The sequence below is a fragment of the Cydia strobilella genome, chromosome Z (assembly GCF_947568885.1).
Source record: "Cydia strobilella chromosome Z, ilCydStro3.1, whole genome shotgun sequence".
NCBI classification, from domain to species: Eukaryota; Metazoa; Arthropoda; class Insecta; order Lepidoptera; family Tortricidae; genus Cydia; species Cydia strobilella.
The window spans coordinates 13,826,962-13,848,514 of NC_086068.1; the positions used below are offsets into that span (position 1 = coordinate 13,826,962).

The following is a 21,553-nucleotide window of genomic DNA, read 5'->3' on the forward strand; positions in this document are numbered from 1 at the left end:
CATTCGACTGAACCAACTTTCAAAACAGGAAAAAAACGCTTCTTGCGGAAGGTCAAAAAAAGGAAATCGTCGTCCTCGTAATGATTTTTTTAACGTGGGAACAGAAAAAAATCACACGGTGCCAGGTCAGGGCTGTACGCAGGGTGTGGTAGCAGTTGAACTCCTGATTTGCTTAAAAAATCCATCGTTCTGGCAGCAGTGTGAGCCGGAGCATTATCTTGATGAAAAATTATGCTCCGGGTTCCAGTACTTGGACGACTGACGTTCAGCTCCTGGAAGGCCTGTGGCAAGCAAACTTCACTGTACCATTGGCTGGTAACTGTTTTATGATCTTCAAGTGGAATTACGGCTACAGGTCCACTACGTCGAAAAAAAACAGCAACCATTTTTTTGTTGACGCTTCGGCCGCGAACTACTTTAGTAGGTAAATCATCTTCTTCAAAGACCCATTGTGTTGATTGCTGTTTTGTAAATGGGTCATAGCTATATATCCAAGATTCGTCGGATGACACAATGTAGCTCACTTGTTGAGAATCGCCTTTATCGATTTTTTATAGCATAAATTTGCACCAATCGACACGCCTATCTTTTTGCTCCTGTGTGAGAAAATGTGGTATCCACCGAGACGAAACCTTTCGAACTTGAAGGTGGTCATGCAAAATGGTAGAAACTGCCCGGGATCCAATCTTCAGTTCGTCCTGAATCTCTCGGTGGGTAATGTTTCGAGATTCCTTGATTAGCCACTCCACCTTGATAACATTTTCTGGAGTGACTGCCGTTGGCGGTCGGCCCGGTCTAGGCTCATCTTTGACGTCGCTCCGCCCACGCTTAAATTCACGAAACCAGTAACTGACAGTAGCAAGAGATGGTGATAATGACCTAAAAACACTAGTTAAATTTTTATGACAATCCTTGTATGTTAACCCTCGTCTATAGTCATAATATATCATAGCACGAAATGCTTCCCGCGATAGTTCCATTTTTGCGAACAAAAAGTGACAGACATGTTTTTTTTCTGATTTCATATAATTTCATTTCTGGCCAGTGACATTTACACGAAAGAGTTTGTAATGAAATTTGTCTTTAAGCTACACTAAAATTAAATGAACATGATTAATAGTACGCCGTTGACTAACTTTTTACGGAACAGCCCTCGTATACGCTTAAATATTACTTTGCTATAAAAGTGAAGAACTCAGAAAGTGACGTCCTCAGAAAGTGACGTAATCAGAATGTGACGAACTCAGAATGTGACAAACTCAGAACGTGACCCAACTCGAAAGTGACCTCTTAAGCATGTGACATACTCCGCCTAAACCGATCAGTGATAGCGCTACAAGGCACGATTTATTATAATACATGATTTGCTTTTATAGATCTTAACCGATGAAATATTGTTTATTGCTTTAATTCCGTTAAGCAAAAGTAAAAAAACCCGTAAGATAAAACGATTAAACATTCGATGTTGCAGTATTTTCTTGCATTAGCCATTAAAGACTGCCACATAGAACTACCTCTCAGTACGGAGCGTCGCGCAGTACCTACTTACGAATTACTTCATGAATCTTTAAAACCAATCGAAATGCCTTTATAATTTTTTTAAAGGACATTAGTACACCATAAGCTACATTATTGTGTAAAAATAAAAAAATGCGAAGTTGAAAAAAAAAGATATTTATTACTAACTTCCGGTTTGTTATATAAAAAAAATGAAAAAAACTTTTTTTATTAATTTTCAAGGATATCAACTAATATTCTCAAATAATCACTATTTAGTTATTATTAAATCAATTGAAAGAATTGCAATAACATATTTTTTTTAAACCGTTCCTCAAATTTTGTAGTTTTTTTTAAATGCGTACAAATTTTTAACGAAGCATTAAATTAAAAATGTAATGATGCCAATTTTTTTAGTTCACACATACTATACTTATACGACGTACTCATACAATACTCATACCCTAGTAAGTACCTACTACTAGTACTACCTACCCATCCCACACCACACCATACCCGCACTAATAGGTACCTATACCATATTCATATTCTTACCATACTCATAGCCATACCATACTCATACTATACACATATAACTATAGACATCTTCATACTCACATCGTACATCTTAGACCTTATTTACCCACTATTGGTAGTGACTGCAAAAGTAACTTTGTAAGAGCATATATTTATATGGGACTACAAACTTACTTATGCAGTTCATAAATCTTTTCCTCTCACTAGCTCGAAAAGCCGTCTTTTATCCTTTAAACCAAGCGGGGGAAAACGCATTTTATCCACTAGTGGGGAAAGTAATTTGACCCTGGATGGAGCGTGTTTAAGTAGCTTTTGACGATAACAAAACGTAAAACGCTCATAATAATGGTTCGTTCGATATTAATTATCATTAAATAAATGGTTTGAGAATTTAATAAAAAATACCAAATTTAGCTAAATGCAATTTCAAAACGCTTCGATGTCAACATTGTCAAATGTCAACAAAAATTTTACTTTAAAGTTTTCTCACCGACTCCGACTCACGTAAAAATACACAACTTCCAGTTTTCTGTTATATTTAATATCGTATTATCGTAAAAAAATGAGTGATTCCAGTGATGAAGATGATCTAACGCCTGTAGATGTTGCACTTTCCTCGCTATACCTAGTGAGGGGAAAAGTTTTGTGTTACACACGGGTGCAAATGTATTTTACTTCTCATGTGTTAAAACAAGAGCAAGCGAAAGGATTCTATAGTTGAACCACGAGCGAACGAGTGGTTCTAAAGTATAATCCTTTCGCTTGCTCGTGTTTCAATTCCACACTCGCGGGTAAAATACAACTGCACCCTTGTATAACAAATAACTATTAAAACGTGTCTGATATTGCAATATTTTTAGGTTTTTTTTGGCTTGATAAGCTTAAAGCTACTTATGTTTAAAGTTTGAAGCTTGTGGGTGTGCTAGAAGTAGAAGTGGGTCTGTTAGAATTATGATGATCTTAAGTGAGTGAGTCAGTGACAAAACTAAGGAACATTGACGTGCAATAATTATTAAACTACAAGTTCAAATTGAATGTTCTTGGGAATATATCTAAGCTATATTATTCCCTATATGTCACTGAAAATTCAGGGTTCTAGCTTTAGCCGGCACAAGATTATGGGACATTGAAAATGGCCTGAATGGCTTCGAGAAAAGGATAGTACGGCCGTGCCTCTTTGTTTTGCTCGACTTGGCGGGGGCACTGCCGTGCCCCCAGATCTCAAACTAACCAGTGATGTAGGAATAGTTGATGACGATAGGGTTCTCGTTGGGCAGCACAAAGCGCCACAGAAACAGGTACTTGAGAGAGTGCGCGGCGAAGCAGGCCAGCTGCTGCAGCAGCCGCGCGCCCTCCAGCCGCGAGCAGCACAAGTTTTCCAGCGATACCAGCTGTAGCCTGTCCTGGAAACTGTATCATACTTGCAATACGCCATTGCAACCGAACATGAACAACGTGTATTTTGTCAGCCTACTTAATATCTTAGTATCTGATAGCGCAGCTACGCTCTATCCCACCACTCGAGCTATTGGCGACTCTTTTTACAGAATAGAGCCAATTATAAAAATTGGCAGACTGATTCGTACAGAAAATGACAGACAAGGCGTTACTATACTAGTCACTAAATGCTCTAAGTAGGCACTAGACAGTACTCGTAGCTTAGAAGGATATACCTAATACCATCCACAACAAAATAGGTACTTATATATTTATTTTGTTACAACCTAAAGCAATTGTTGAGAAAAATACGAGCTTTCTGCCTTTATTGAAAAAAAAAAACGGACAAGTTCGAGTCGGACTATCCCAACGAGGGTTCCGTACTTTTTAGTACTTATTTGTAGTTATAGCGGCAACATAAATAATAAATAAATAAATCTGCGAAATTTGAACTGTCTAGCTATCACTGTTCAAGAGATACAGCCTGGTGACAGACAGACAGACAGACAGACGGACAGAGGAGTAGAACGGAGAGGAACTCCTGTACCTTACCTATAACGATTTCGGCTGGCGGTACTTACAAATTGTCTTAAATATGTAAGGTAGGTAAATACTAACTAGCACGTTGCAGGGTCGAGTTTCAAAGACGTCGATATTTTGGAGCATTGATACTTACCTGAATTTAATAGATACCCAAGTTGATTGATCATTTTCAGTCATACCTTAAAATGTTGTTAAGCAAGCGAAAAAAGGTTTTTCGCTTAAAATAATCAAGGCAGTTAACATTCACTATTTGATCCGAGATAATAAGACGATCCATTTGTGCCTCCTCAAATTGCATTTTCTAGAAAAAGGAAAAAAACGATTTAGTGTCAACTACCTAACTTTTATGTTGCGTGTTCACATCTTTTTCGCCTTTACCTGACTGATGAAGGTAGCTTATATAATACTTCAATATGCTTATATGTACATACCTATTTTTGCCAATAATGAATATGATAGAATTGATAGCCATTCTAACCATACACTATTAGTTCTATTCAACTACTTACTTATTAGGTATTCCAATTTTGACAGCATACTTGGTAGAGTTAGAATTGATATTCTACATCCATTGACAGTTTTCTTAGTGACTAAACAGGTATATGTATAATAATAGGATTAATTAATATGCTTCGGTTTCATTACACTTTAATTTCATTTTACCCATTTACCACAATTCATAAATTTCAAAACGGAATAGTGTCAGTGACTGAATCTCTGAATGCCAAATTTTTTTTCTTTTAAAATATCATATTCCCAAAATGCCTGAACTTCAAATCAAACGTGATGTTATAACATAATACCTTAATCTGAAATTCCAGCCTGGTTCCAGCAGACTTAAAAAATATTAAGTTTTATTAAAAATATTTCGGTTAGTTTCTGTTCGATAATTAGGATCACACCTTCATCCAGTAAACCAGCCATCATCGTCCATACCACTCACATCTCATTAATCCATTTTTTCCTTCACAGCTAAATTTTCAGCCGAGTTCCTGTTTTGTACCTATTCCTTTTCCCTTTATGCGGAAGACAGACATCCACAACCATCCGTTAAATTATTCTGTTGAAAAAGTGTTTTTATAAATTTTGAAGAAAATTGTCGTCTTTTTATACACCGTGTAAAATGTGATTCTAATTACCGAACCGAACCGAACCGAAATATTTTTTTTAATACAGTTGCTCAAAAAGTGCTACTTTTCGTGGCTGTTTAGCGTGCGGAAAGTTGGCTTTCGCGAACTAGTGCTTTTTGCTTTTCCAATTTTTTTTAATTTTTACTTGTTCCAATTCATGACTACTTATTGATGAGTGGCTTCATCTTTCGCAACGCAAAGACTGCACTACCCAACCTGTCACAGACACTGTCAACATGGTGCTTCCAGTTAAGGTTACAGTCGACTATAAACCCAAGGCACAGGCATCGGACTGCTGGTCATGCATGGTGGCAGTGGAATCTCCCGACCAGAGAATAGCATCACGTTTGACTTGGAGCAATTTAGTATGAGCCCATTTGCTGAAAACCAGGTCTGTAACTGCGCACAAGCATCGCTTATCTTTAGGCTTAGCTGGTCGTAAGATTCTGCACTAACCAACACGGTTATGTCGTCCGCAAATAATACAGGCAAACCAGCTGCAACGTTCGACGGCATCCAAGAGCAGAGCCCTGCGGAATACCGATATTTACAGACCCTGCGTCGGATTGTAGTGGTTTGCCGTCGGCAAGCAGTTTTACGACTTGTTTGCGGTCCGATAAAAAAGACGTAAACAGCTGGTGAGCGTTGTCTTGGACACCATACTGATTTAGTTTTTTGAGCAGTATCACGTGACTGATGACGTCAAATGCCTTCGATAAGTCGCACAACACTCCTGCCATCTTATTTTTGTCATCTAACCCAGTCACTATAGAATCAAACATCCTGCACGCCGCGGTGGTTGTAGACATTTTCTGTCGGTACGCATATTGGTTACTCGTAATCAGCTTGTTTGATTCCAGGTGACTCATCAGGTGGGACGACAAGATAGACTCAACCATTTTGGATATGGTTGGCACTATTGTAATAGGCCTGTAATTGTTGACGTCGCACCTGTCGCCCTTTCCTTTAAACACTGGACATACCCTGGCATTTTTTAAAACATCAGGATATGTACCAGTTTCGAACATAAGGTTTATGAGCACAACAAGTACGTCACCAACAACCGGCCAAGTCCAAAACAGAATATTGGGCGAAATATCAAAAGCATCGACGGTGCTACGCTTCTTCATCATAGAGTGTAGTGCCTTATCTAAGAGATCGCGAGTGACGACCGGCAGAGTGAAAATGGGTACATCAGTCATACCTAAATGCGTCTGTAGGTACCTAATAGACTCGGACAAATCACCTTGTATGGCATACTTAGACGCTATACTGAGGAAATGGGAATTGAATGTATTAGGCAGGTCCCTTTTCTCTATAGTTAAGCTCGTTAGAGGGAGATTTCGATTTTGTTCCCACTTCTTCGTTAACAATTTTCCAAACTTCTTTCGATTTGTTGCCACTGTCCATTAGCCTATCTTCAATAAACTTTTGACGTGTTTGCAATGTTTTTGTCTTAATTAGACTGGAGTAATGGTCAATACATTCTGTTAGAATTGGATTGTTTGGGTACTGACGTCTAATTTCATGGAGGTCGACATGCTTACCGATCAACTCCGCCAATTCGTCACTTAGCCACGGAACCTTTGGATTGTTTTTACAACTAAACTTCTTAATTGGAAAATGGATGTCAATGTAATGTCTTAAAATATTAAATAGTTTATTAAATTTATAATTGATGTCAAACGTATTATCATATATAAAATTAAAATTGTAATTTGCAATGTCACGATAAAATAATCCAATTGAATCTATGTCAAAAACGCGGCGCTCGACTACTCTGTGTTCTTTGTTATCGAGTTTATGTTGGGTGATTAATTCAAATCGTTGCGCGTTGTGGTCGCTGATCGCGGTATCGACCGGTGTTACGGAGAGTTCGTCGCTCGCACAGTTCGATATCCCGCAGTCAATGGACGACGCACAATCCGCTGTCACGCGAGTAGCAAAGGATATTATGTTTTGACACACATAGGATGTTAACACATCATTGATACGCCGCTTCATGGTATTATCGGTTAAATAGTCTACATTATGGTCACCAATTATGAGAAACCGAAATGTTTTCGTCAGTAATCGTTTTTAACAATAACTCTAAATTCTTCAAATTAATCAGTATACATACGATTTTCACCCTTTATATCAAAGTGCTAAAGTTAAAACCGTTGCGTTACGACCTTACCGCTCTGCCTTATCTCTGCTGCAATCCCCACTAGCTAGGAAACAATGAGCAACGTGAACGCAGTGCGCTCGCCGACTGGAAGTGGCTCGAGCGTTGAGCGTAGTGGCTCCGTTCCCGAGTTGACTAGCAAAGCGTTTAATCAAGAATATACGGACGTAACACCAAAAACACATCGCCACAAACGAAAACAAACTGATGACTTCGAAGGGATACAATCGGAATTAGCAGAAATACGTAAAGAAATGTCTGAAATGATGACTTACCTAAAGAATTCTAACAAAAATCAAAATGAAAACTTCGCCAAACTGACTCAAGATGTCTCCGGTATTAAAGAGCAAATAAGTAGCTTTAAAAATATTGACACTGACAGCTTGGTTACTGAGCAAAACAAAATGAAAAGTGAAATTGCCACGTTCGTCAACACAAGCAAAAATATTGAACAAAAGATTGAGCACCTAGACGCGGAGGTTAATCAGCTGAAAACTAACAATGCGTTAGTTGCAGCAGAGACTTCACACTATGAAGAAGTTGTTGCAGAAATGTATGAACGCAGTGTCAGAATAAAAATGTAATTATAACCGGATTGCCAGAACCTACTTCGACAGACCCTGGGGAAAGGAAGGAACAGGAAAAAACTGTAGTTTTGGAATTATTAAAAACTGTTAATACTGATTGTCCCGAACCATTGAAAATTATTCGCTTTGGGCAAGTACGACCCGAGTACACACCGCCATGTCTGTATGTTTTACGTCTCAAACCGATGCAATATCCATACTGCAAAATAGGAAAAAATTAACAAACAATACAATCAGAATATTCAGCGACCAGATGCCCCAACAACAAGCCTATTACAAAAGCGTTAAAAAAGAACTGGAACGTAGAACCACAACTGGTGAAACGTCTTTAATTATAAAGTATATTAAAAGCATCCCCAAAATCATCAAGAACTTGCCAAAAAACTCCAACCAACAGCACCAAGTAGCAGCACCCGAAGCCTAGCGACGGAAAAAATAACGTACCAAATAACCAGCACCTACACTGATCTAACTACTAGCAAAGGATCTCTTAAGTGCTTCTATGCGAACGCCCGTAGTATGGTCAAACCTGGCAAATTCGACGAACTTAAATGCGCCGTGGAAGCTATGCGAAACACAAGACATATTATCGTAATAACTGAAACTTGGCTAAAGTCTGATGATGAAGCTATGAACTACCAGCTACCGGGCTATACGCACTATTATAACACAAGAACTAAAGAAAGAGGTGGAGGCGTATCGATTTTTGTTCACAACTTTCTTAAACACAACATCATAGAAAAGCAATGCTTAAATGGTAACCATTACCTATGGGTCCATCTTCAAAAGTTTTCAGTTGATATTGGCGCTGTATATAGATCGAACCATGACACTGTTAAAAACTTTTTAGAACTATACTCAACGCAACTCCAAAACAGAAAAAGGGCCTTAGTGTTTGGTGATTTTAACCAGAATCTACTGAGTTCCGAAAAATGCGTAAAGGACTATAAACTAACCCTAAAAGAAAACAGCTACCAGATTATAAACAAAATTGATACAAACCATTCCACACGTGAAACCTCGTCTACAAGAACTATACTGGATCATGTATGTACAAACTTAAAAGATAGTAACTTTCACCTTGCCATTATGAATCAGCTATGTTAGACCATAAACAGATATATTTTGAAGTCAAAAAATACCATCCAAAAACTCTACAGAAAATAAAATATGAGAAAATAAATTACGAAAATCTATGGAAAACTATAGAAAACTGCAAGTACGAAAATGAAAACAATGACTATACTCTATTTGAAAGAAGACTCCTATCAAGTATAAACAAAAACAAAGTAACGAAAATCAAAATATTAAACCCGCCAAGACAGGATTGGATTAACCAAGAAGTAATAAAGGAAATTAACTAGAAACACTTTATGGCAACAAATAAAACTGAACCCAGAAGACGACAAATTGAAGCAAGAGTTTTAAACTAAACGAAACAAAGTGACAAATATTATTCAAGGCACGAAAACTAGATACTACCATAAAGCTTTCATGGACTGCAAAAATAATCCATCGAAGATGTGGAAGCTTATTAACAGCCTATCAGCGAACAAATCGACAGAACGCTCAGCACCGGCAAAACTGGATTCTGGAACAGCAACTACATCAGACGTAAAGGAAATGTGTGACATTTTTAATACTTATTTCTCCACTATCGGTTCGACGTTAGCAGATGCAATCCCCAAAAACTTCAGTCAAAATACAACATATACTTGTACTTCCAAACCAAACCCTCTTAAATTATTTAAATTTGAACCTGCTACTACCGATGAAATTTCAAAAATAATTGATAATCTGAATCTTAATACAAGCTCAGGACATATTTTATTGATTTTGTATTTAAGCCATCTAAAATACAAAATCAATAAAATATCTAAAGAACCTAATAATACAAGAAGATTTGACCAATTGCATAAACAGAAGTCTTAACGAAGGTGTTTTTCCTGATAGCTTAAAACTAGCCAAAGCATCACCAATCTACAAATCTGGAACCCAATCTGATCCAAATAACTATCGCCCAATCTCTGTTCTCCCAGTAATTTCAAAAGTGTTTGAAAAAGTCTTATATAGTCGCATTAAAACATATTTGGACACTATAAATTTCCTTCATGAAAAACAATACGGTTTTCAACCCCAGTCAAACACACTTTCAGCAACAATTGATATAGTAACAAGACTAAAAGTTAACATAGACAATAAACACAAAACATTAGGCATCTTCATAGACTTAAAAAAAGCATTTGACACCGTCAGTCACAGCCTGCTAATACAAAAACTACGAGCGTTAGGTATTGCTGGTACTGCACTAGATATACTTAAATCATACCTTAAAAATCGACGCCAAATAGTCAAAATTCAAAACCATCAAAGCGAGGAAAAAGCGATAACATGCGGCGTTCCTCAAGGCTCAGTTCTAGGACCATTACTGTTCCTTATTTATATTAATAACATAAACGAACTTGGCCTTAAAGGTGACATTACACTATATGCTGACGATACAAGTCTCTTTTACTTTGGAAACTCTATCAGCAGTGTTATAAATGATGCGCAAAATGATCTGGACCTACTAAACACGTGGTTTCAATGTAATCTATTAACTATCAACATCTCGAAAACGAACTATATCATTTTTGCAGCCAAAAATAAAAAAATACCGGAATTTCAACCTCTCAAAATAAACAACGTAGCCATCCAAAAAGTGGAAGAGGAAAAATATCTAGGGTTAATACTGGATAAAAACTTAAATTGGAAGCCACATACTGATAAAGTTAAATCCAAATTGACGTCATTAACCGGGGCCTTGTGCAGCTTTGCAAAAAATATTCCAACTCAAGTACGGTACACTTATACTAGAGCGGTACTGTCATAGTAAATTTTGTAACCCCAGTAAATTCACTGCCATCTGTCGACACACTTTAAAACTAAAAACGAAGATTTATAAAAATACGATAGAATGTATTTAAATATAGATAAATTATTTTTTTTATTTGCATTAATTATTTTTATGATTTTGACCCATGTTCTTTCACTGATATGCGTTAAAATTGTTAAATAACAAACGAAACCGTCAACGCCATCTATACGACTGTAGGCCAAAACTAGTAGCGCCCTCTGAACGAGAATCAAATTTTCTTGAGTTTCGAGGCACGTTTTTTCCTTAGACTGTATCCATCTATTACGGAGTTATATCTATCTTTGCCATATATAACTCGCTCATAAAACCGCACATAGACTATTTAATCGAAGTGTGGGGGACTGCTCCTAAAACTCATCTCGAAGGACTCCAAACTGCCCAGAATAAACTGCTGAAGTGTGAAAAGTGCTATTTCAATATCATTATCTAACTCCAACAAAAACCTTATATAGTGAAACGAAACTCCTGAATATAAATCAAACCTATGTGTACAACAACTGCCTATTAGTTCACTAGGAAACACCATGTGCAAAAAATGAAATTACGTAATGCCAATGACTTAATATTACGTCCATCGCGAACTAACTACGGTCGTAAAAGTATCTTATACGAAGGTGCTCAATTGTTTAACAAACTTCCTAGTTATTAAAGAAACAAAATCAATGTCCCATTTTAAATCCCTGCTTAAAATTCACGCTTTAAAAATTTCTTGTTAATACTCTTAAAAAGTTAAAACATAGTTATATGTAAAAGTACCTAATACTTACTTTATATACTTTCATAAACTGAACTTATCTCTGCAAATAGCAACCATAAAATATACTATTCTATAAACACAATTAAGATAGCTACATTAACGTAATAATAAGTATATATTTAAAACTAGCTGACCAGGCGAACTCTGTACCGCCTGAAAGTCGATAAATGTAGATAGCTTTTACTTAGTTAAAATTGATTTATGGTTTCAATTAAGGTAATTAAAAATACACAAACATTATTAAGATGTATAATTTATTAATTTCAGTAAAGAACCTTATGATATACGACATTTTTAGTTTTTTTTCGGGCGCAAAAACAAATAAGGCTGATGGTTTACCAACACGTGAACATGCCATTTAAATCATGCAAAATGTATGTCATGGCATGATTGATAAATTAAAAAGTATGATATTAATAGTCACCAGTCAATGAATTAATCATCTTGATATTGAAGTGATATCCATCTTCGCCTTACCAAAACATCAGTGGGTATTGCATCGAATCATATGACCGATGAGTTTCAGGTATTCGTTGCAGCTGCCCAGTATCGCGACGTGAAAGCACGATATCCCGTGATTCCAAGTTTTCACCAACAACCAGGATTGCAACATAATCTATTGTTGGAGCGTTAAATGTACGTTCGTGTGTTCCAGCTGGTCGTTTATCAGCTCTGATCACAATTTTGTAGTCGTCATTTGGCATGCGCTCTAATGCAGTTTTGAATAGTCCGATCAATGCATTAGGTTCATGAAGTAGTTGCTGCAGATCATGAAGAATCTCTCTTTTCATTGTTGTGTTGATCTCTTGGCGGCGATCAAGTTGGTCCTCCATATTGCCCATGACATATATTTGTAAAAATTTATGCTGAGCATCTGTCATGTTTTCTACCAACCATTCTATTGAGTACATCCAGCACCGAGTAGCCCCAAATACGTGTTGCTTAACAATGTAATTCATCAGTGACCGGAGTTTTTGTTTGAATACACGTGCAGTGATGTCGTGCCGATCACTTGATGTTTGTCCGGGATGCAACAATTCAACAATTTTTGTCCATTTTGGATTACACGTGAAGGTAACGAATAAATCCGGCCGGCCATAATGTCGAACATACGTCATAGCATCTTGCGCATATTCATCCATATGACGCGGACTACCAGTGTATGTGCAACATAATCCAGGCGTTTCTCCTGCAAACTTCAATGCGCCACAATGCCCACAAACAACATTCATTCTAATGAATCCTCGCATGGCATTGGTCTACCAACGCGAACCAAAGGATGCGAGCTGTAATCTATTGTGCAATCGTATAGAAACGCTGCTCGAGTTAAATTAACGCTTGAAATATTTCTTCTTCCGCGGCGAAGAGTTACTCGTTGTTCATCTGTATGCTGAGCTCGACGATTTCTCATTGCCAACCGAGTGTTTCACGGGCTGCCTCTCTTTGCTCTTGAGTTGGAGAAGCACGATACCGAGCCATCCTAACGCGGTGCTCTTCTCGGTCGTTCTCCCGTTCTTCTTCAGTGAGTTGATTTGCATGGTTACTTTGTTGAATCGCATGACGGCTCCGTTGGGAAAGATTAGATACTTGCCGCAATTATGGCAGTGTTTGCCGAAAGCGAGCAGATTTGGCTATGAAAAAAAGAATACGTATGTATAATACTTAGAAAAAATATGGTTCTCACTACAATAAAAAATATTGCAAATATTGAAAACGATAATGACAGACGACAGACACAAAATACAAAATAAAAAAGAAGATTTATTTGAAAATGGAAACTCACAAACTCGGCTACCGGTTCTCGAGTTATAAGCTCTGGAACTAACTCAACTTTCTTTTATTAATATAGATATATCCATAGACCTAAGTAACGCAACTTACCTATGTTATACTGTAACTACGCTCAGCGTATGCATGCCGCATCTAGTTTTGACCGTTCCGTGTACTCAATTGTAAACTTGTTTTGCATAGATACTCGCGCGTTATCGCTGCCCGCTTCGCGGGCGGTCAGTTAAAACAAGTATTATTGTAAAACTACCTGTATTATTTAAGTTAAATTAAGTATTTAAGTTTTTTGTGCGCTCTAAACAAAATCTAATATACTGTTCTGTATTTATCTCGTCAAGTGAATTGTACAATTCTTATGAGAATAAATGATCTTAAACCTAATATTTAGGTGCAATGAAACCAAAGCTCATTTATATAGACGGCGCGCGAACTCGCATGCAATTTTAGTTATATTGCGGACTATTTATTTATCGTATGGCATTACAGTTACTGGATACTAATCTAAAGATTGAGGTTTGCACTCTTCAAATACTCGATGGCCACTGAGGTTCGCGAGGTCTTCCATCCGTCCCTTGAATTTGGTGAGAGGGATTCGAAAACAATGTGTTCGACCGTCTGCTCAGGGTCACCACACATGCACTGAGGGGAGTCACACCAGCCCCATTTATGCCAGTGGTAAGCACAGTTTCGAACGCCTGTTCGAATGCGGTTTAATTGACTCCATACGCGGCGCGGTTTGTCGAAGCCAGGTGGGCGTCTATTTGGGTTGAGTGTGAAAAGTTGTTCACCATTGGATTGTTGGGCATTCCACTCAGCCATCCATGAATCGTGTATATCCCACTCGTTGTCAACATGCACCATACCAAGAACTGGCGGGTTACGGGGCTTGAGTCGTTTCGCTCCGAAATCACTGAGATCTTTAAGGATAGGCAGCGTGGGTTGGTATTTGGTTTTTATTGCCTCTCGGAGACTTTTTTCGCCGCTTTTAAGTTGAGGTGTTTGAGGCAACCAGTAATGAGCCGCATCGTTTCGTTCAGCTGCACATCCACGGCACCAGCATGTGCGCTGTTCATCTGCGGTGCGGACTATTGAGGTTGCAACTAATTCAGCCGACCGATCAAATACCTACCGCAATGTAATAAAACTCACATGCGAGTTCTTGCATCGTCTAAATGTGCCCTGAATCTCTAGTGGGATCGTCTAACCATTAAGGTAGTTTCCAAGGCTCTGTGGAACTCCTTGAGATAAAGCCTGGTGGGCAGTTTGAGCGCCGCATTGGAGCCCCAGAAGTGCGCGCCGAGGCGCGACGGCAGGCGCAACGTCGGGTACTGGCACGTGAACAGCACGTTCTCGCAGTGCAGCATCAGCTCGGAGTAACGCTGCACGTCGTGTATGCTCCAGTACCGCGTGTCCGTACTTCTGCACTTAACAAACCGGTTGGTTAGTATAGTCTGTCGATGTAGCTTGCCCCGAGCCGCTTATCCTTTGTCTATTGTGAACTTATCTCTATCTGTGAACGATACGCGGCGAGCCATGGGTTGGTTTACAACGTCAGCAAGAGCGAATGCGTAATTTTTAAGGTCAAGGGTAAATGCCCGCCAGCGTTTCCATCGGTTAAATTGAATGGACAACCGCTAAACATCGTTAACCAATTTAAATACCTAGGACATCTGGTGAACGCTGACCTTAAGGATGATGCGGATATTGAGCGCGAGCGCAGAGCGTTGTCCGTCAGAGCGAATATGATAGCCCGCAGGTTTGCTCAGTGCTCTAAGGAAGTCAAAATCTGTTTGTTCAGAGCCTACTGTACGAGTTTCTACACAAGCAGCCTGTGGGCGGACTATACATATAAACGGTACAACGCTCTGCGCGTTCAATATAACAACGCATACAGGGTGCTGATGGGGCTGCCCAGATTCTGTAGCGCGTCAGGGATGTTCGCGGAAGCGCGGGTAGACTGCTTCTACACCACGATGCGCAAACGAGCCACATCCCTGGTGCGCAGAGTACGGGCCAACTCCAACAGCATCCTGACCATGATTGCGGACAGGATTGATAGCCTATATATAAATAACTGCTGCATGATTCATGTGCGCAGGAATGGGTAGGTGGGCGGATTTTCTTTAAACTGGTTTTTGAGAAAATCTGCTTACTTATTTATTTTAGAAAGTAGAATTTTATATAGTTAGCTAGTCAGTAAATAATTATGTATATACTAACATTAGCCTTAAGATAAAACTGTCACTAACACAAATTGATCCAAGTTGGTCCTTAATAAATGAATTTATTTATTATTATTTATTATTATTGTTAAGTAAAACCGCACGTGCTCGGTTATGAGCGGATCTTCTAAAAATCAAAACGCCTTTGTAGCAAAATGCCTAAAACAAATGCCTAAGAAGCTATATACCTAATAAGCAAAATGCATTAAAACCTTAATTTAAAACATCTAAAACGTTTAAAACATCTAAAACGCAAAATGTCTGAATAGTAAAATTACTCTAAAAATCTCCGGTTGTCTAAGCCGTGTAATGTATAAATGGCAATATACCTTAAATTTAGTTGAATCATGCAATCAAGCAAAAGAAAAAAATCGTTTCTGCACATAGAAAGTATGAAAAACGACGGGGTGTCCTTCAAATCTGGAGTTCGCCGGTTTCTTTTATAAAAATATGTCATTCAAAACTAAACTAGGTTCGTTAGGTAGCTCCAGATGCCCGAAGAGCAAACCGCTCCGAAATAGGAGCCCCGCGAAGCGGGGCCCCGTCTAGTTAAGTTGTGAAGGAAATGTTTTTGGAAAAGAAACAGTGCGGTGGGACCATGCGAATTTGGTAATACTTATGTGTCGAAAGGACAATCCTTCATGCCTTTCAGGCATTTTGCTTCTAAGACCTAATGCGATTTAGGAATTTTAAAAAATCAGACATTATGCCTTTCAGACATTTTGCTATTCAGACCTAATGCATTTTAGGCGTTTTGCTACTAAGACCTAATGCGATTTAATTAAAAATGCAGATATAAAGCATTTCAGGCATTTTGCTACAAAGGCGTTTTGCTTTTTAGAAGACCTGCTAATAACCCCACATGTCATCGAGATGCGTAACAAAGGCGCGTTATCGGAGAGCGCATAATATATTATATACAGGTTTTCTGAGCGTTGGACTAGCCCGCGCTCAGGAGCCAATTAGAATTACACGACCCTTTTTTTGCAGGTAGTAGCGAGTGCGGTTTTACTTAACAAGACAAAGGATTAGACGTTCGGGGCCAGCTACAAATCGAACAACTAGTTAGATGCAACCCAATTACGCCCGATATTTGACGAACCAATTGGGCAAATACATACAAACCATTCACCTGCATAATAACAGTTAGGTAGGTACGAGCAATTCAGTTTGGTCTACTAAATCTACCCAGGGAGGGGAGACAAGTCCTTTGCCCTATTAATATAAACAAAAAACCGGCCAAGTGCGAGTCGGACTCGCGCACGAAGGGTTCCGTACCATTACGGAAAAAAACAGCAAAAAATCACGTTTGTTGTATGGGAGCCCCATTTAAATAGTTATATTATTCTGTTTTTAGTATTTGTTGTTATAGCGGCAACAGAAATACATCATCTGTGAAAATTTCAACTGTCTAGCTATCACGGTTCATGAGATACAGCCTGGTGACAGACAGACAGACGGACAGCGGAGTCTTAGTAATAGGGTCCCAATTTACCCTTTGGGTACGGAACCCTAAAAATGATAAAATTCTCAAAGCGATCGATCGGAAGAAGCCACAGCCCGTAAATCCCGTAATACATGGCTACATGTTATGTTTCTACGGCATTATACATATTGTAGGACATGGCGTTGAACTCACAATGGCACCGAACAAATGAAAAACGTACACCACCAGTATGAACAGAGCTGTAGGTAGCTGAGGCACAGCAAAAATATGCCGATCCCATTTTAAATCTATTTAACCTATAACATAAACATAATTTATTCAAAAACACGTGGCATGCTTACATTCATACAAAACAAAGACTTACAAAATAGTGACGATTTACATGTGCTTGAACTAGGGTACCCCTGTGTTTCAGGCGAGAAATATGGCAAACATTGTTAATGGAAATAATTTTCACTTACAAAATACACAGCAATAATACTATAATTTAGCAACTTAATACATATATACATCATCATAGGTACTATAATAATGGAATACTTATCATATTTATCCTATTATAAATATAGTCATATCGCTTAAAATAATCATTTCACAACTAATAGTAGATTCTCTGTTTTCGTACGTCAAATTTTGCAGAGCATAACAAAGGCACTTTAGGATTAATGGATTAAGTAAATATCAGAACGGCAAATTGGGTGGGTTAAGGTAAAATGAGTAAGCATAGCATACCGCAGCACGTCATCGTCGGGGAGCAAGCCGTCGGAGCTGGGCACGTAATGCAGCCACACGTGGTGGTCGCGCGCCCAGTTGCCTAGCGCCAGCGCGCCCGCCGAAGGCCGGTAATCGCGCGGCTGCAGCTGCCAGCGCACCGCTTCCAAATGGCCGATCACTTTCGCGCATTTACAGTCCGCTACCACAACATTATTCGTTTTGTTGAAGTAGATAAAATAAGGCCTACCGCTAATACCGTAATTTCGTTATCTGCCTCTATTCTCTATCGCTAGAATGGGTATTGGGTATGCTGGAGATCGCTCCTCCGAGATCGAGACAGATAGCGAAAATTAGATTTTCGCGGTAGGCCTTCAGGTATGCGATTATGTTCATTCATTAGTTGTCTACTCACCTTCGGTTTTGTCCATAATTTTTAAATAAAATCACTTAATTGACTAATAGAGGAAAAATTATAAAAATATCAAAATCATGAAGAGGTAAAACAAACAGTCAAATTGTTGAAAGTTGACGTTTAATGTCATGCCTAATCTAGGTATCAAGTATCAATCAAGTAATGGTAGAAGAGCCGGCAGTAAAGTTTCGAACCAACGTGATACCGCGATGAGATGCACAATGGTTTCCCATAAAAGTGATGCTAAGTCCGAATTTGATAGTCTGCCACGGCGGAACTTGCCGAAAGTACAAAAAAGATAGCCACTTCCGGTGCGAAAAAGGGGGGGTCATTTAACCCCTCTGATACTGCAATAATAGCTATGGCATCAGTTAGAAATTTACTGGTAGATACAGAAAAGCGAAATCTGCCAGTATGATTCTGCCGAAAGTGCTTGGCATACGCTCTCAAAGGTGACCATCGGGACCCCTAAATTAACCCATCTGATACCAGCATGAAACCAATTCCAGTCGGTAGATATGAACCTTCTCTTCAGGAATATATAAGTCTGCCAGGGCGTTTTCTGCCGAAACACCTTGACATACGAGATTTTGTGGCGCAACATCCGTGGTACCCGTATTTTGGAATTGTACATATTACGGACATTTCAAATACTGCAGGCTTATTAATTTATTACTCTATGCTTATATTTGTATATTATTACGTTATTAAAAACATATATTTACAATAAATTAAGTTAAAATAAATTAAATAATGTGATTAATATGATTGATAGTCATTGAATTAGCTATATGAATCGTTTTTCTGTCATTTTGACTTATGTATTTGTAAGAAAAGGATAAAACATAATTTAACTAATTCAGGCTCGTAGTTTTACGAATAAGGGGGTATTAGTATTCATAGCTAAATCAGGCTTGTAATGCGACATAAAATGATTTTTGGTGGTTTCTTTTACGTATGGATGGTAGAGAAAGGATCGCAATCTCTTATGGCAGAATTGTTGTAAAAGTGACCGCGTTAAGCTTTAAATAATAGTTCCTAATCTCTCCGGTGGCGCTAGTTCGGCTCTGGGACCTGAGTATAACATGAACCATATAAGGCAACAAATGACCCGACCAAATTACGTAGGTTGTTTTTGGTAGTATTTCGGTGTATGGTGGCGCCGCCTAATAACTGTTTTTTGATGGACACTTTTCATACATAGAGATTTGGCTCCTTTATACAGTCTCCATGCTTTTACGCTTGAGGCGTTTTATCACCTATTTGGTGTATCTAATCACTATCTTATGTAGGGGAGAGAGGGGCAAGACGAGTAAGACGGGGTAGCGGCTTTATAATTATGGCGACACGACTGACCAACCATCAGAATCCCGTTAGTGCATGACGATGCGTCGCCATCATGGCAATCAGTTCGCACAGTGACCGGCTAGACAAATGGTGTCGTTAATTATTTATTTGCAAAAAAACTGTTTTTGCCATATTTCTTGTTATTTTTAGGGTTCCGTACCCAAAGGGTAAAAACGGGACCCTATAACTAAGACTCCGCTGTCTGTCTGTCTGTCTATCCGTCTGTCACCAGGCTGTATCTCATCAACCGTGATAGCTAGACAGATGAAATTTTCACAGATGATGTATTTTTGTTGCTGCTATAACAACAAGCTATAACTAATTGTTTATAACACCTGTATTCATTACCTGTAATGCACAATTGACGAATAAATGATTCTAAAAACATAATAAAATAAATATTTAAGTGGGGTTCCCATACAACAAACGTGACTTTTTTGCCGTTTTTTGCGTAATGGTATTATGGTACGGAACCTTACGTGCGCGCGTCCGACTCGCACTTGGCCGGTTTTTGTGTTTTATTTAGTTTGAGTTTGTTTCCTTATTATCACCAGCACATATATACTGTTAATTTATTCCTATGGCCCAGCAATCACGCCAACAGCTAAGGACTTGTTTGGTTTCAAGTACCTACGGTATTTTTTTTTACAAAAAACTTTCGAATTTCATTAGGCACATGGGGCAAGATGGGGTACATCTTGACGGCCGTAGTTTTAAAGTGATAAACTGATGGAGAATTACGGATTTGAATTTATTTATTCTTCTCTTGTAGAACGGTGAAAAAGTATAAAAGAAAGTCAAATAGAGGAGAGTGGTTAGAGGCCAAGAAAAAAAGCGGTGGATGCTGTTATAAAGGGAAGATGGGGTACATGTTAGCTGTAAACACATTTTATGTCCCTCAGACGACTTAAGAAATAAAATCAAAACAGTTCGTGAGAAGTTATCAGACGATGGTTCCAATAGCCAAAAATTTAAGTTTTGTTTAGGCCCTAAATATAATATTTCTATGAATCATTCTTATCTTGTCCCGTAGGGGTTCCCCATCTTACCATACCTAGGGGGCAAGATAGAGAAGGCACCTTTGGCCATTTTAATTTATTTTTAATTTAATTATCTAACTAGAGTTCCTAGTAAGTGTTGATTACCAAATATAAAAATAAAAATAACAAAAACTTAAAAAGAATAGCATTTCCAGTTTTATTGGACTTGAAACATTAAGTATCCCGTCATGCCCACCTCTCCCCTACATTTCTTGACGTTGACGCAAAAATTGCGTAGTTTAACATTCAGGCTGTTGTTTTATAACACTACAAATTGAGATAACTAATCTATTGACGATCAGTCTGGCCTACTTACTGCCTGTAAAGCCGATGGTCTTGGTCTCGAATTCCGATAAGGGCATATTTGTGTGATGAAAACATATATTTATTTCTGAGTCATCACAATTGAAAAACTAACAAGGGACTCAAAAAATGATGTAAAATGTTCATATTTGGATTATTGGTAAAAATCGTCCTTGACGTTGAAAATCCTGTCTTTTCACACCCGTTTACAATAAGTATGTAATAATAATAATTTTGTTCATTTTGGTAAATAAAGGATATTGTAATTTGGAATTATTTTATTATTTATATATAAGGTGCTAAGAAATTAGCTACAGAAATTTTACGAAATGGTACTTTACACTAGAACAAATAACTTTTAATAGAAATTAAGAAAATTTCTCATAATTTTTATTTTATTTACCGAACAAAATAAATAAACTATAATTCTATGTCAAAAATAATCATCATGTATTTAACTGCTTGTTTGCCTTAAATGTCATTGTCAACGTGTCATTTGATTTATCAACGCTCAGAATAATGACTAAAGCATAGAAGTAGGGCAAAAATGCTTCGCAAATATGTATACCCGTACTTTACTTCCTTACGAATTAGATAATGTGCCGAAAAGAGATGCATATATGCTTGTTATTTCTCATTTACGTACGGTGTCATAAGTTTGATAATTTGTTAGGGATGTAACTGTGTCGACTTTTTATATCGATAAAT

At 38.1% G+C, this 21,553-nt stretch overlaps 1 protein-coding gene across 1 annotated transcript in view; it reads right to left on the minus strand.

Annotated features, from left to right (window-relative positions):
• LOC134755103 (uncharacterized) overlaps nt 1-20,591 on the minus strand; it is a 29,293-nt gene extending 8,702 nt beyond the window's left edge. Inside the window, exons 1-5 of the mRNA XM_063691581.1 lie at nt 20,557-20,591; nt 17,762-17,986; nt 14,566-14,779; nt 4,194-4,315; nt 3,266-3,444 (exon numbers count right to left, since the gene is read on the minus strand). Coding sequence (XP_063547651.1) covers nt 3,266-3,444; nt 4,194-4,315; nt 14,566-14,779; nt 17,762-17,986; nt 20,557-20,591 — 775 coding nt within the window. The remainder of the gene's footprint in view (nt 1-3,265; nt 3,445-4,193; nt 4,316-14,565; nt 14,780-17,761; nt 17,987-20,556) is intronic.
• Between the last annotated feature and the right edge of the window lie 962 nt (nt 20,592-21,553).